This window comes from Podarcis bocagei, assembly GCF_964188305.1.
Source record: "Podarcis bocagei genome assembly, chromosome: 3".
NCBI lineage: Eukaryota > Metazoa > Chordata > Lepidosauria > Squamata > Lacertidae > Podarcis > Podarcis bocagei.
In genome coordinates, this window is record NC_138127.1 from 49,884,886 (window position 1) to 49,897,635 (window position 12,750).

At 42.6% G+C, this 12,750-nt stretch overlaps 2 protein-coding genes across 3 annotated transcripts; one reads left to right on the top strand and one right to left on the bottom strand.

Moving 5' to 3' along the window:
• The first annotated feature begins 179 nt into the window (after positions 1 to 179).
• ZC2HC1B (zinc finger C2HC-type containing 1B) lies at positions 180 to 10,280 on the top strand. Of its 2 annotated transcripts, XM_081187157.1 has the most exons (8): positions 180 to 889; positions 1,373 to 1,437; positions 2,800 to 2,919; positions 3,997 to 4,135; positions 4,855 to 4,985; positions 8,298 to 8,403; positions 9,520 to 9,592; positions 10,102 to 10,280. In XM_081187157.1, the coding sequence occupies exons 1-8, from the start codon at positions 853 to 855 to the stop codon at positions 10,124 to 10,126; spliced, it is 696 nt and encodes a 231-aa protein (XP_081043283.1). In that variant the 5' UTR covers positions 180 to 852; the 3' UTR covers positions 10,127 to 10,280. The 2 variants fall into 2 exon arrangements, with proteins under 2 accessions (XP_081043283.1, XP_081043284.1); XM_081187158.1 differs by lacking the exon at positions 9,520 to 9,592.
• Positions 10,281 to 10,917: 637 nt separating this feature from the next.
• SF3B5 (splicing factor 3b subunit 5) lies at positions 10,918 to 11,984 on the bottom strand. The gene has a single exon (XM_081187159.1). The coding sequence runs from the start codon at positions 11,606 to 11,608 to the stop codon at positions 11,348 to 11,350; it is 261 nt and encodes an 86-aa protein (XP_081043285.1). The 5' UTR covers positions 11,609 to 11,984; the 3' UTR covers positions 10,918 to 11,347.
• Between the last annotated feature and the right edge of the window lie 766 nt (positions 11,985 to 12,750).

Below are 12,750 nucleotides of genomic sequence, written 5' to 3' on the forward strand. Positions count from 1 at the left end.
CTTACAGGAATGGTGCTCAAGAGGAATTAACTCCTGCGATTGGAGAGGCAGGGTGTTATCTTAAGAACCTCATGTTAAAGTATCAGGCCATGAGACAAATGGTAGAATTCAACATAGCACTAAGGAGATAATTATGGGCATTTCTGCTTGCAAAATGATTTTCCCTCTCTTCAAACCTCCAGAACAGATTTGTGGGAGCAGTCCTTGCATGGGCTTCCACTAGCAGACCCATATATTTCAGCACTACAGGCAGCTAGTCAGATGAATATGAAATGTTCACAAGTTGAGCATGATCTTCTTGCAGCCTCTGTATTCTACTGCCTCTGAACATGGAAATTCCTTCTAGTGATCATGGTTATACATTGCTAGCCCAGCCTCCCAGAATTTCCCTCAAAGAACCTTTCCTGAGCATCGTGTGGTTCCTGCAACACATTATCACTGTCCACTTAATAAGGAGGGATGGTGTCAGTGGTAAACAGTTCATCTTGGCAAATCAAACTGCTAACTTCAAGCTTGCCTCTATTAGTTTTAACTACTTTAGAAGTTTCTGTAGCTGAAGAACCAACTGCCTTATTGAACATCTATTAAGTCAAGGTGTCCCATTACTAACACTCACTGATAACTGTCTTGTAGAGGAAACAAATGTATTCAGAGTAGCTTAACTTCTTTTTTCATGTGCATCATTGCATGATGGAGGGGTTGCATGTGTCATAATTGTTTTAACTGTCAGCCAATGACATTTAACTTGGGATTTTACAAGTAAAGGAGTTAGATAAGCAAGAGTAAACTACCTGGTGCTCCTGTCTCCCTGAAAAGTATTAAAGGCAGAATTTGATATCACTGCACTATGAGATGAGTGTGATTCCTGGGAATAAAGCAGGAGCTGTAGGTATGTAATATTCTCAATCTTTACTTTGAGCTGTAAGTAACTTTTATCAGTGAATGGTTTTGCACAGGCTCTCTGCTCTTCATTACATTTAAGTAAATGTTTGTCCGTACTGGCTGATATTTGCAGAAGCTATTAATAGAAATATGTCAAACATGTTGAACAGACCACAGTAATGGAAGCTACCCTCATTCATGCAGTGAGTATGATAAGTAATACATCACTCAAAGTATTAACCTTGTAACATCCTTCTGGAAGCACCTTTTTTCATATGCAGACTTTCTGTCTAATTCTTTTTCTAACTTAATAAAGGGCTATTTATTGGCATGTAGCAGCATATACATTAAAAACAATATTAGTTGGATTAATATCACGAGAAGAGGGGAAGCACAATTGGAAGAGAAAAAATGAGATTGTGTGGATTTCTTGGATGTTAGAAAACCCTGGATAAGTAAGTAATAACTTGTATTCTTCCATTTCACACAGATGCTAGCAGCCAGAATTTGCTTTCTTGTGAAATCTGTGGAAGACATTTTACACAGGATGCACTGGTAAAAACAAGACAATTAACCACTGAATATATTTAGTGACATAAAAGCAACCTTAAGATAATTGACCAAGCAAGAATGGAAAATGACTCTGTTAATGAATGAATTCAGTAGGCTGGTTCACAGCTGAAGTTAACCTTACAGCAGAAGCTTTCATAGACTGCAGCTTTTAAGGAATTCAAAGCAGAAATAGCAACAGGCAAGTACTTGGAAGTACTTGTTAGTGTTTACAGTAAATATCCCTCATCCCTGCCTTTTATTCAATGCAAAGAGAAGAAAAATTAGTAATAAATGGAAGCTCTACGCATACCTCACGTATCTTAGAAACAATTCCCAATGTTTCCTTCACAACATTTTTACATATGTTAATGTGTTTCTCAGTCCCTTAGCTCTGGGCAGTTTGGACCAATTCAAGTTCATGTACTCAGGAATCCTTTTGAATATTGGATGACCATGCTACATTTTCACTTCCCATTTAAACTACCTTTAATTGCCACTCTTAGCAGCTGCCACCACATGAATATCAGTAAACACAAGAGCTGGGTCCCCCCCCCCCATTTACTTATTTTTAAATTTACATTTATGTATCATCTTTCCTGGGTCTCCCCACTCCATTCTGTCCTCACAACTACCTTCTGAAGTAGGATAGACTGAGGAGACACCGTGAACTTCATGACTGAGTAGGGATTTGAACCTGGGCCTCCTGGGTACTTAGGTGTTCATATGTCTTTCTTCACCGCTTAGCTAACATGCAATTAGCAAGGGGAATTCAGAGTTACAAGTTTTAAAAGTCCCTTGTTCAGGCCATTTTAAAGTGTCCAGCAGGGTGGTTTATACATTATCCTCAAACTAGACTTTTGCCAAGCCACGCAGCCTTTACAAAGGCATTACATTGAACCCAGCATAAAAACCAAACAAGAAAAACCGATGCTGCTTCTTTTTAAAAAAGTTTTTAAAATCCCACTTTGTTTACAAGATTATATCCTTACAGGTGCAACAGCCTGAGCCAATCAAAGGTGAACAAGCCACTCGACTTGGTTGGCACTACAGCCAAATAATTACACCTCTGCTAGGGAAAACACACATACCTACCTTATTAATATTTAACTTGAGAAAACCAGAAGGATCCCAGATTAGACAAATTAGGTACCCACATTTACTCCATGTCCAGGATAGAATTCAGACACAGGTAATTAGATATACATACAAGTTAGGCATCATCTCCTTTGCTGACTCCCAAGAAGGCTTGACATAATAATACCTTTCATTTTTCATTTCTGGAGCCCTCCATTTAGACCTCAGTATAACATAATTTTGATCAACCCTTATTTGGCAGACCTTTCTCTCTCTCTCTCTCCATCTTAGGCACGACATGAACCAATATGCAGAAAAGTCTTCAACAAAAAGCGCAAGCCATTTAATTCCTTGAAACAGCGACTGCAGGGAACTGACATTCCAACAGTAAAGAGGAAGCCACCCCCGAAGGTATTTTTGAATTAGGCATGCAACTCGACCCAAATATATCAGTTCAGGGATGTTTCCCAACAGAGTTGAGGGTGACTTATTTGCCATACATAGGGTTGAAATGTTCTGTAAAAGTTACTGTAGCACTGAGTCATAGATCCCTCTGACTCTGCTTCCCTTACATTGCCTACTAGGAAGTAAGTGCATATTTCTTCTTCCTCTTTACAAGCCCTCCAAGACCTCTTCATTCACTATGAAACTGTGCTTTTGGAACCATCCATTTGGGGCTCATATTAACATCTAGTTTAATTGCTATTTCCTGGTTCAGAAATAAAGATCCTAAGGATACATTATGCTTGCCTCAAATCAGAGGTGAGCATTGTGATTCCATGATTCTTCAACTCAAGATTAAGAAATTCATCTGCATGCCCTTACCCACCAGGCTCTCTAATCTCTTTCCATCTATACACAGGCTGCCATACCCCCCTCTTCAAATCTTCCACCAAGCCCAGGCTTTGGCTCCCACCTAAATTCACCACGCTCCTACCCCAAAACCCATCCTTCCTACCCACTCATTTGTTAGAGGTGACACTGTCATAGTTATCGCCCCTCTTCTGCACCTGGCACAAGAAAACCAAGGAACTGTATTACCTGTGTTTAATACATAATTAAACTTTATTATTGCTTGTTACTGTTTCATCATTATACAGTGGTACCTCGCAAGACGAATGCCTCGCAAGACGAAAAACGCGCAAGACGAAAGAGTTTTCCGTTTTTTGAGTCGTTCCGCAAGATGAATTTCCCTATGGGCTTGCTTCGCAAGAGTTCTTGCGAGTTTGTTTCCTTTTTCTTAAAGCTGCTAAGCCGTTAATAGTCGCTAAGCAGCTAATAGCCTCTAAGCCGCTAATAGCCGTGCTTCGCAAGACGAAAAAACCGCAAGACGAAGAGACTCACAGAATGGATTAATTTCGTCTTGCGAGGCACCACTGTAATGCATTTAACATCTCTTGAAATTCTCTTTTCAAAAACAGTTTAGAACTATGTATCTATTAATGCACCCTCTGACTGAAAAATGTGATTCAAGTATTTCCTTTTCAGAGCCAACCAGAGAGAAAATCTAATTGGAGACAACAACATGAGGACTTCATTAATGCAATCCGATCAGCCAAACTTGCCACTATAGCTATGAAAGAAGGCCGCCCTCTGCCTCCGCCACCACCTCCAACCATTAATCCAGGTTATTTACTTGCATTGAAGCTGTTCATCCTTGTTTAAAAATAGAGGGTTGGGTCCAGGCTCACAGAGGGGCCAAAATATTCAGAGAAATCTCCTGCAGAGAAGAAGAGATATTCACTGCCTTCACCTGTGGGAACATCCCATAGATACAACTCTGCCCAAGGGCAGTCTGGGTCTAACTCAGAGAGTCATTTGAACAATTAACTAAAACAGAGCTAGTGGATAGTACTGGACTTCCACTCAAGGGATTAATTTTCAACTCAGCTACTGTTTCAGTGGGAAGTCTCTCAACCTAATTTCTTCATCTGCAAGATAACAAGCATAAGCCTGATTCACACATCATTCTAATTCAAAGCATGGCTTAGCATGAATGTGCAGGCTACTGGAGAGGAGATTGTGTCTGCTTTGCTTCCCCCCCCCCCGAGTTGTTTTGCTACTGTGCAATGCTGAGCTGAACCACAGTTTGGCTCAGCATGTTGTCCCAGCCTGGGCTTATTTTAGCTTTCTCCAGCCTAACCACAAGCTGTAACCAAGCTGTCCTGTGGTTTATAGCTCATGGTTTGTCCAGGAGAGTTAAGCCATGAACCTGGATTCAGATGACAAAGGGAAACTGGCTCATTGTGGCATATTCACATTATTTATATATTTTATAACAGTGATGTTGTCTCCCAGGTACTATATAAATTGCTTTTATAGCCCCTGTTCCTTTGTTATATTCAGATTATATTCAGTGTCCTTACTGCATGAGAAGGTTTAATGAGGCTGCAGCAGAAAGGCACATCAATTTCTGCAAAGAACAAGCAGCCAGGCGTGCATTTGCTCCAGGTCAGAAAGGATCCAAAGCACCCCCTGTAAGTAATTTTATTGTATTCAAGCCATTAGTCACATTTTTATCCCATCCTTCTTCCAGGGGCTATATAGAATAATAAAAACAAGGAGGAGCTCTGCCAAATGTATCTCCATTAATTCTTTCACTTTCCCATGAATTCTGGAGGTTTGCGGTTCAGTAGTGGAGTATCTGCTTTGCATGCAGAAGGTCCCAAATTCATTCCCTGGCATGTACATCTAGGACTGGGAATATCACCTACCTGAAACCCTAGTCAGTGTAGGCAGTAATGAGTCATGGTCCATGCCTAAGCATATATTATATTATGGTCAATGAATACATGTTCATTGCAAAATTATTTATTTTCTACTAATTTTTGCCACTTCACTTTAAAAGTTCTGGAGTACTCTTCTCCCATTAAAAGCTGAATGCCAAATGTTTCCAAATGTCACATTTTTTGAGCTATAGAAAAGACTGATGGATGAATAAACCAGTCAAACCAGAACTTGCAAACAACAAAAACCCCATATGAAAATGTGCAGAAATATTTTAACCAACAGACTAGAGGGTTTTCACCTTTTTAGAAAATGCATAAATTATTTAGTCCCTGTAGGGTTGCTATAGGGGATGTGTGTGGCGCTTTGGTCCAAACCACTGACTTCCGGGTTGGCGCCATCGCCGAATGGCGGACTCCCTCCGAGCTCCGGAGGGAGTCTGCTCGGCAGGGGTTGGGTCCTACCGCGCCGGCGACGCGGGGACCCTCAAAAACCACGGGCACGGAGCCCGTGGACATGGGGACTCGGCTGGTACCGTCAGCGCCCTCCCGACTCGTGAAGGAGCCTTTTTAAAGGCTACGGATCGGGTGCCGGGGAGCGGCGTGGTACTGTGAGTCTATCGCTTCCCCTGCCGAGCGCAGCCGCATGCCATTCATCGGAGAGCGCTGGCTTCTTCCATTGGAAATTCGGACATTTAACAACAACCCGTGAGTAATTGGGTAACCGGGTATAAAAGGAGAAAAAAAGGAATTTTTTTCGGATTCGGCACGAGCGGGGGGGATCTAAAAAGGAAGTCAGTCCCCTACCTGATTGTAAACATGCTAAAACAAGGACTGAGAAACCAAGATCGATTCAGAAGTTTATTGCTGACAAAAAATATCAATTCCACGATGGGATATTACAAGAATTGTGCTGGAGGAGAAAAGTCGAGGGTGAGAGGGAAAAGGCAACCCCCCCTGGGAACCGGGGCGATTCGGAGAACCTGGCGGAGAGAGATGGAGAGTTTGACAGCTGTCAAAGTAGCTGTCAAATCCTGAGAATACAAAGAGGACTTTGTTACAAGTGTTTTGCTGGTTAATTTTGTTACAATTGGACATAAATATGGATACAAAATGTCGGGAGGAAAAAGAAACAACAACTTGACTTTTGGATTAGAGGACACAAAGTTACTGCAACCCCCCTAGAGGGGCTTTGGGACATTACAAGTGGCGTATGTGGAAAACTACTCCGGGATGTGTACTGGTCTTAGCTCCTGGGAAAGTAGCAAAACTGAAATATTGTTTTGTCTACAGAGGTGACAACACAATAGAATCTTTCTATTGAAGTAAGGTAGGAACTGGACGTAAGTTTTTGTTCCTGAATAACAAACCTCTGTAGAGATACTAGATTTCAGAATAAGAATGGTTTTGCAGCTGAACAAGACAGAAATCTGAGAAAGTAAGAAACAAAAGAGCAAAGGACCAACTATGCCACGGAAAGAATAATGGGAGGAGCAACAATGACCAAGGGAAATTAAAGGCCTCTATTAGACTGGAATTTTGAAGTTAAACATTATCAAAACAAGCAAATTCAAAGAAAACCGGCAAGATGGATTGAGGAAAATCTGGTTGTGGACATGAGACCTCCAGGCCGACAACATACAGACTGATGGACATGGGGAATCCAAACCGGGGAAGGGAGGGGGAATTCTAGACTCCAAAGGCTATGTAACCAACTTTTGGAATCTTCTTCTATCTTCTATCTTTTATCTTTCTATATAACTTTGGTATTTTGATTTAACATGTTTTGGGAAAAAAAGGGGGAATTCGTGGAAGGAAACGGGGCAGATCTTGGGGGAAAAATCTTTGTTCTATTTTGTTAAAGATGAGGAGTGATGTTAAGATTGTAATTTAAATTGGCTAATAGGTATAACATATTAGGTTTAAATTGGGAATGAGAACTTGTGGAACCAACGTAGGGAAAGGGGAATACAGTCGGGAGGGGAAGGAGGGAGTCCCAGAAAGGTTACGAAAATAAGGGTTTAAAATTGGTCTTTCTTTTTCTTTCTTTTCTTTATCTCTTCTATTTTTTCTATTCTGTTATTATTGGAAATTTTAATAAATATGATTATAAAAAAAACAACCACTGAGCCTCTCAGGCTTGCCAAATGGAAGGTCAGTGGTTCAAATCCCCACGACGGAGTGAGCTCCCGTTGCTGTGTTCCAACTTTTGCCAACCTACAAGTTTGAAAACACACCAGTGCAAGTAGATGAATAGGTACCGCTGCAGCAGGAAAGTAAACGGCGTTTCTGTGCGCTCTGGCTTCCGTCACTGTTACTTTGCACCTGAAGTGGTTTAGTCATGCTGGCCAGATGACCTGGAAAGCTGTCTGGACAAACATCAGCTCCCTTGGCCTGAAGCGAGATGAGCGTCACACCCATCACCTTTGACTGGACTTAACTGTCCAGGGGTCCTTTACCAGCCATAAAGCAATTTTTCTAAGGTTTTTTCTCCTCCAGTTTGTCTTGTTGAAAATTATGAGAGGTTTGGGGGAGAATCTAAGTACTCTAGCTAATACAGTGGTACCTCGGGTTAAGTACCTAATTCGTTCTGGAGGTCCGTTCTTAACCTGAAACTGTTCTTAACCTGAAGCACCACTTTAGCTAATGGGGCCTCCGGCTGCCGCCATGCCACCAGAGCACAATTTCTGTTCTCGCCTTGAAGCAAAGTTCTTAACCCAAAGTACTATTTCTGGGTTAGCGGAGTCTGTAACCTGAAACGTATGTAACATCATGTGTATAACCCGAGGTACCACTGTACACAACTTCAGTTAGTGAAGGGCTAATGTGGTGTAGTGGATAGTGTTGGATCAGAGAAATGTTGGTTTGAATTCTGCTGCCCCACACTGCAGAATATTTGGGTAGTCAGCCACTCTTTACCTAAACATAGGATTGTTGAGAGGATAAACATATGATAGTCCCAAAGCTCCTTAAGCTTTTTGGATACAAATGTGATAAATCAACTGTACTGCATAATGAATGTATGCTAAAACATTCTTTATATATTTACTGTGTATTTTCCAGGGCAAACAAGCAACTCCCAAAAAAGAACCAACCCTAACAAGTGCTGTGGGAACACTGCTTCAGAACAAGACACAGGAAGGCACTGATCCAAGCCAAGTAGTAATAGGTAAGTAGCAAAAATAACGTTGAATTAATGCTCAGAAATATTTGAGGGTCACAGAAATTATTCCTTTCAACTGCACCTCCCAAACTTTAACGTTAAACCATTTCATTGCATTTCACATTCATTAGCTAGTATGCCCTATCGTGAAAACCACCCCGTAGAAGAGATTCATTTTTGCTGCTGTTGCATATTGCATGGATGCCTTTACTGTTCTGGTTAAGCCAATTTTGTAACCGTTAGAACTACTCTAACAGTATCATAGGGCTTAGTAGGTGAGTTTTCTGTAGTTTACAATGGCTTTATAGACTACTTTTGAACTAATAATTTATTAATTGATATGCAATATAATTTGCTTTTTGGATTTTCTATGTAAACTATCTAGAGAACCTATTTTGGGGCTCAAAGGGCTAAGTAGGATAGAAATAATTCTAGAAACAGTGGAAGGGATATAGCATTTGGTTTGAAGTGAAATAAATATTCAAAATTATTCTGCTATATACTCTTGCCTTTGGTTTGTATTTTAAAACTGAGTTATGGAAAAGCCCACAAGCTTTGACCAAGCAAACCTTAGCATAGTGATTTTAAGACTGGAAATAATAACAGTCAAGCACTTTCAAAATGCAATGAAAGTTTAATGCTTAAAGCTTCAATCCTATACTCACCTGGGAGCAAGCCCCACTGAACTCAGTGGAACTTACTTCTGAGCAAACATGTATAGCAGGGATGTCCAACACATCAATCACGATCTACTGGTCGATCCCTCTGAGGTTTTGGTAGATCACTGGCCCCCCTGGCCCCTCTCCCTGCACAGGCCTCTATTGTTACAGAAGGGAAGCCGGAGTTTAGAAACCAGCAAAAGGTTAGTGGCTGCTTCTGTTTCTCCCTCAGAAGAGCTGCAAAAAAGTCCCTAACCCTCCCTCCCAAAAAACGGGGGTAGATCACTGCCAGATTTTAATTCTGAAAGTAGATTGTAGTCTCTCGGGAGTTGGCCACCCCTGATGTACAGGAATGCACTGTAATTCTACAAATGAAATCAGTGCTTGACTTTTTCTGGACTATGCCCAGAATGTCTTTTTGCAAAGGATTTTAAAGAGGTATAATTGATTTGTTATTTTTAAGGGCATGCTGCAGAAACCTCTGGTGGAACGCTGCAGAAAAAAGCACCTGAAATTCCCTCTTGGAAGGAGCCTGGGTAAGAAACAAAGTAACTACATCCCTGGGTTTGTACATGAGTGATCCAATCTTAATTCTCTTAAAAGCCATGAAAAACAGTTGAGAAACAGACCAGTCAAGGAAAAATGACAATTCCAAAGAACTTTTTATGTAGAATAAATAAGCTTGTAAAATGTGGAAATACAAAACTTACTGCAGGTGCCAGATACCTTAATGTAAACATGACATTTTGCTATTTGTATCCATTTATGTAACTCTCATTTCTTCAGCATATGGCCTACAATATCCATTTTAGTAAACAAATTCATACAAAATAACCATGTATTGCTATACCAGCATCTGTATCAGGGGTACAAAAATAGATCAGTTTCTCAAGGTTTTCTAGCTGAACTATTTCAAAGTGGTCTTGATCTGTACCTTGAAACAGTCTTAACAGAGTCCACCTTCAGAGAAGAGAGAAACTTATACCATTGTATATGATCTGCTTTCTTTCACAGCCCTCCTAAATTAATGTTTTACTGCTTTTAGGGTTCCAGTACAGGGCAAAAAATAAGGGTGGCATGTTGCCCCTTGCCTCTGAATAAGAGCACTTACTTTTTACAGCCCAGGAGTCCAGCAAACTAGTTCACCGATAAACATGTATCCTGTGTCTCATGAAACCTGTATGACTTTACGAACTATGCAATAATAAAAGAAACATGATCAAATTCCTGGGAGTTGACTCAATATTTGCAGCTGGCATATATACAATAGCAGCAAATGGTTATGGACGATGGAGTCATATACACAGACACATGCTGTAATTTTAAGTTCAAGCCAAGTGTTTCCTATTTGTTCACCATTACATCCCCCTCCATTTTATTTAAGTATTTCCCCCCTCATTATATTGGTTAGCTACATGTAATCACTGGGTTTTGCTACTAATGAAAGAAAAATAATCAACAGACTAATCAAACCTAGGTGACCTTATGTGATGGATGTGGAAAATATGCAATACATATGTTGTGCAGCCTCCAGTCATTTTAATGGTAATTAAAAGAGAGGACTGCATGAAGCAGAGTAACAGCAACCCTCAACTAAAAGTATGGGGGGGCCACTGCTTCTGTACATGTCCACAGATATTTGAGAGCAATTTCGCACTTAACATATAACATTTTGAAATGCAGGTATTTGTCTGCCCTGTAGCTACCTCTGTGCAGTCCATTACAGATGAATCCCATGCAGGTCTACTCACAAGCAAGCCCCATTGACTTGAATGGGCCTCACTGGGTTCAACGGGACTTGCTCAAAAATACAGCCTGACTGACGTCTCCTGTATAAATTAACGAATCACCACAAAACAGATTAGAAGGCGGAGTGTGGCATTTATTAGATAGTTGCCTAAATTCCTCCAAAAAAAGTTACAAAATCTAGAGTGGGGAGGGGGAGGGGACGCGTCGCTTTCAGGCCTCTTCCAAGAAATTCACGCCGCCTCCGAGCAGGGGGAACCACCTGCCTCAGTCTCTCGCGCTGGACGGGCTTCTCACAGTTCCGGGCAGAATTGAGGGAAGTTCACAAGCCGCGCTCTCCGAAGGCGCCTGGGACTCGAAAGGAAGTTGGCCCCGGGAGCGCAACAAGGGGGAGGAGGGGCAGGGTTTGTTCCAGAGAAGGCGGCCTCAGGCAAGGGAAGAAGCCGCGTCCCGTCGGCCCTCCTCGTCGCGGCGCTTCCCAAATTTATCTCGCCCCGACTGCCGTTTCCCGCCCCTTCCCCGGGCGGTGCGGGGCGCCAGGCGGCTCAGGCTTCGTCAGGCTTGTCGACGGGCGGCCCGCACGGCTGCAGCATCTTCTCCATGAGGTTGAAGCGGACGCGGGCCTTGCTCTCGTTCTCGGCGATGGCGAAGTAGTTGAGCAGGTCGAAGTGGCCCATGTAGGAGCAGTACGAGTCCCGGTGCTGGTTCACCAGCCACTCCCACTTGGTGGTGTCCGCGTGGCCCGTCCCGATGTACTTGGACTGCAGGTGCTCCAACTGGCTATGGATCGTGTAGCGGTCCGTCATGGCGGCGGCGAGGAGGTACAGGAGGAAGGCGGCAACCGAGGCGGCGGCAGCGGTGTCTCAAAGCCGGCAAAAGCGATGCAAGAGGACGAAACCGTATCAGCTCGGCCGAATTGCCCGCCTCTGCCAGGCCGCCGAAAAGCACCTCACAAAATGGAGGCCGGAGGAAAAGGAGGGACCAGACACGCACTTCCTTTTCCGGATCAACCTTGGCGTTATTGCGGTAGCTAGGTAACGTCGCTCTTGCATCGTAAACGTTCGCTCTCTATGGTCGCAATTCGCCGTGCCGAATGTGGGGCGGGCCTTGCTCACGGCGCAGCCAATGTTAGTCCTCCCTGCCTGCCTTTTAAACGAATGAGGCAAATGCTTTCGTTTCGCATTCGCCGCAGTGGTCCCCCCCCCTATTTGTTTCCGTGGTTCTCGGTATGGAGAGCAGAAATTAAAATCCCCTGTGAAGGTCCGTGGGGAATCGCTTTTTCCAAAGCAGCGCTTCCTCAAGCCCTGTAGAAAGAATGAGAGTGTGTGCTCATTAAATAAACACAAGTTCATCTCTCTTGTACAAGGTTTATCAGGCTTAACAAACTGCATAGTCGGGGTTCAGCCTCGGGTCATGCGAAGTAATAACGCGAAGGCGTGCCTCTGAGCACGCGCAGAATCCCTCCTCTCCCTAGGTAAGTGTAGTAATTATAATTTATTTATATCCCGCCCATCTGGCTGGGTTTCCCCAGCCATTCTGGGCGGCTCCCAACAGAATAATAAAAATAATAAAGCAATAAAATATCAGAGAGCAAAGACTGACAAACGAGGTGCCGCAACTTTCCGACAGACTTGAGCGCCGAGCCCTTTCATAATCTAAATTACGACCTTTTTTCTGGTTCCCCTATTCTGAACCTAGAGTCGAAATCCACCGTGATCACCGACCTTCCGAGGAAAGAGAGGTGACTGTGTCGAATCCCTCCCATAGGAAAATAACTTTTGCTTGTTTATTCTGCTTGCAGTCGGCACTCTTAAATAAATTCCTGAAATTACTGTGTAGAGATTGGTTTAAAAATAATTGGAAGTTTTGCCTGTGCAGTTAATCTGAATGGCCGCTGGATGTCGTAGTAACCTATTTTGGAAAGTCAACTCATTTTTATTCTTGATCG

Bases quoted from the DNA above. Each gene is read 5' to 3' on its own strand.
- SF3B5 (XM_081187159.1), bottom strand. From the start codon at position 11,608: ATGACGGACCGCTACACGATCCATAGCCAGTTGGAGCACCTGCAGTCC.
- ZC2HC1B (XM_081187157.1), top strand. From the start codon at position 853: ATGAGTGTGATTCCTGGGAATAAAGCAGGAGCTGTAG. The intron at 2,920-3,996 runs GTATTTTTGAAT...TTTCCTTTTCAG, and splicing joins AGAGGAAGCCACCCCCGAAG to AGCCAACCAGAGAGAAAATC. The intron at 4,136-4,854 runs GTTATTTACTTG...TGTTATATTCAG, and splicing joins ACCTCCAACCATTAATCCAG to ATTATATTCAGTGTCCTTAC.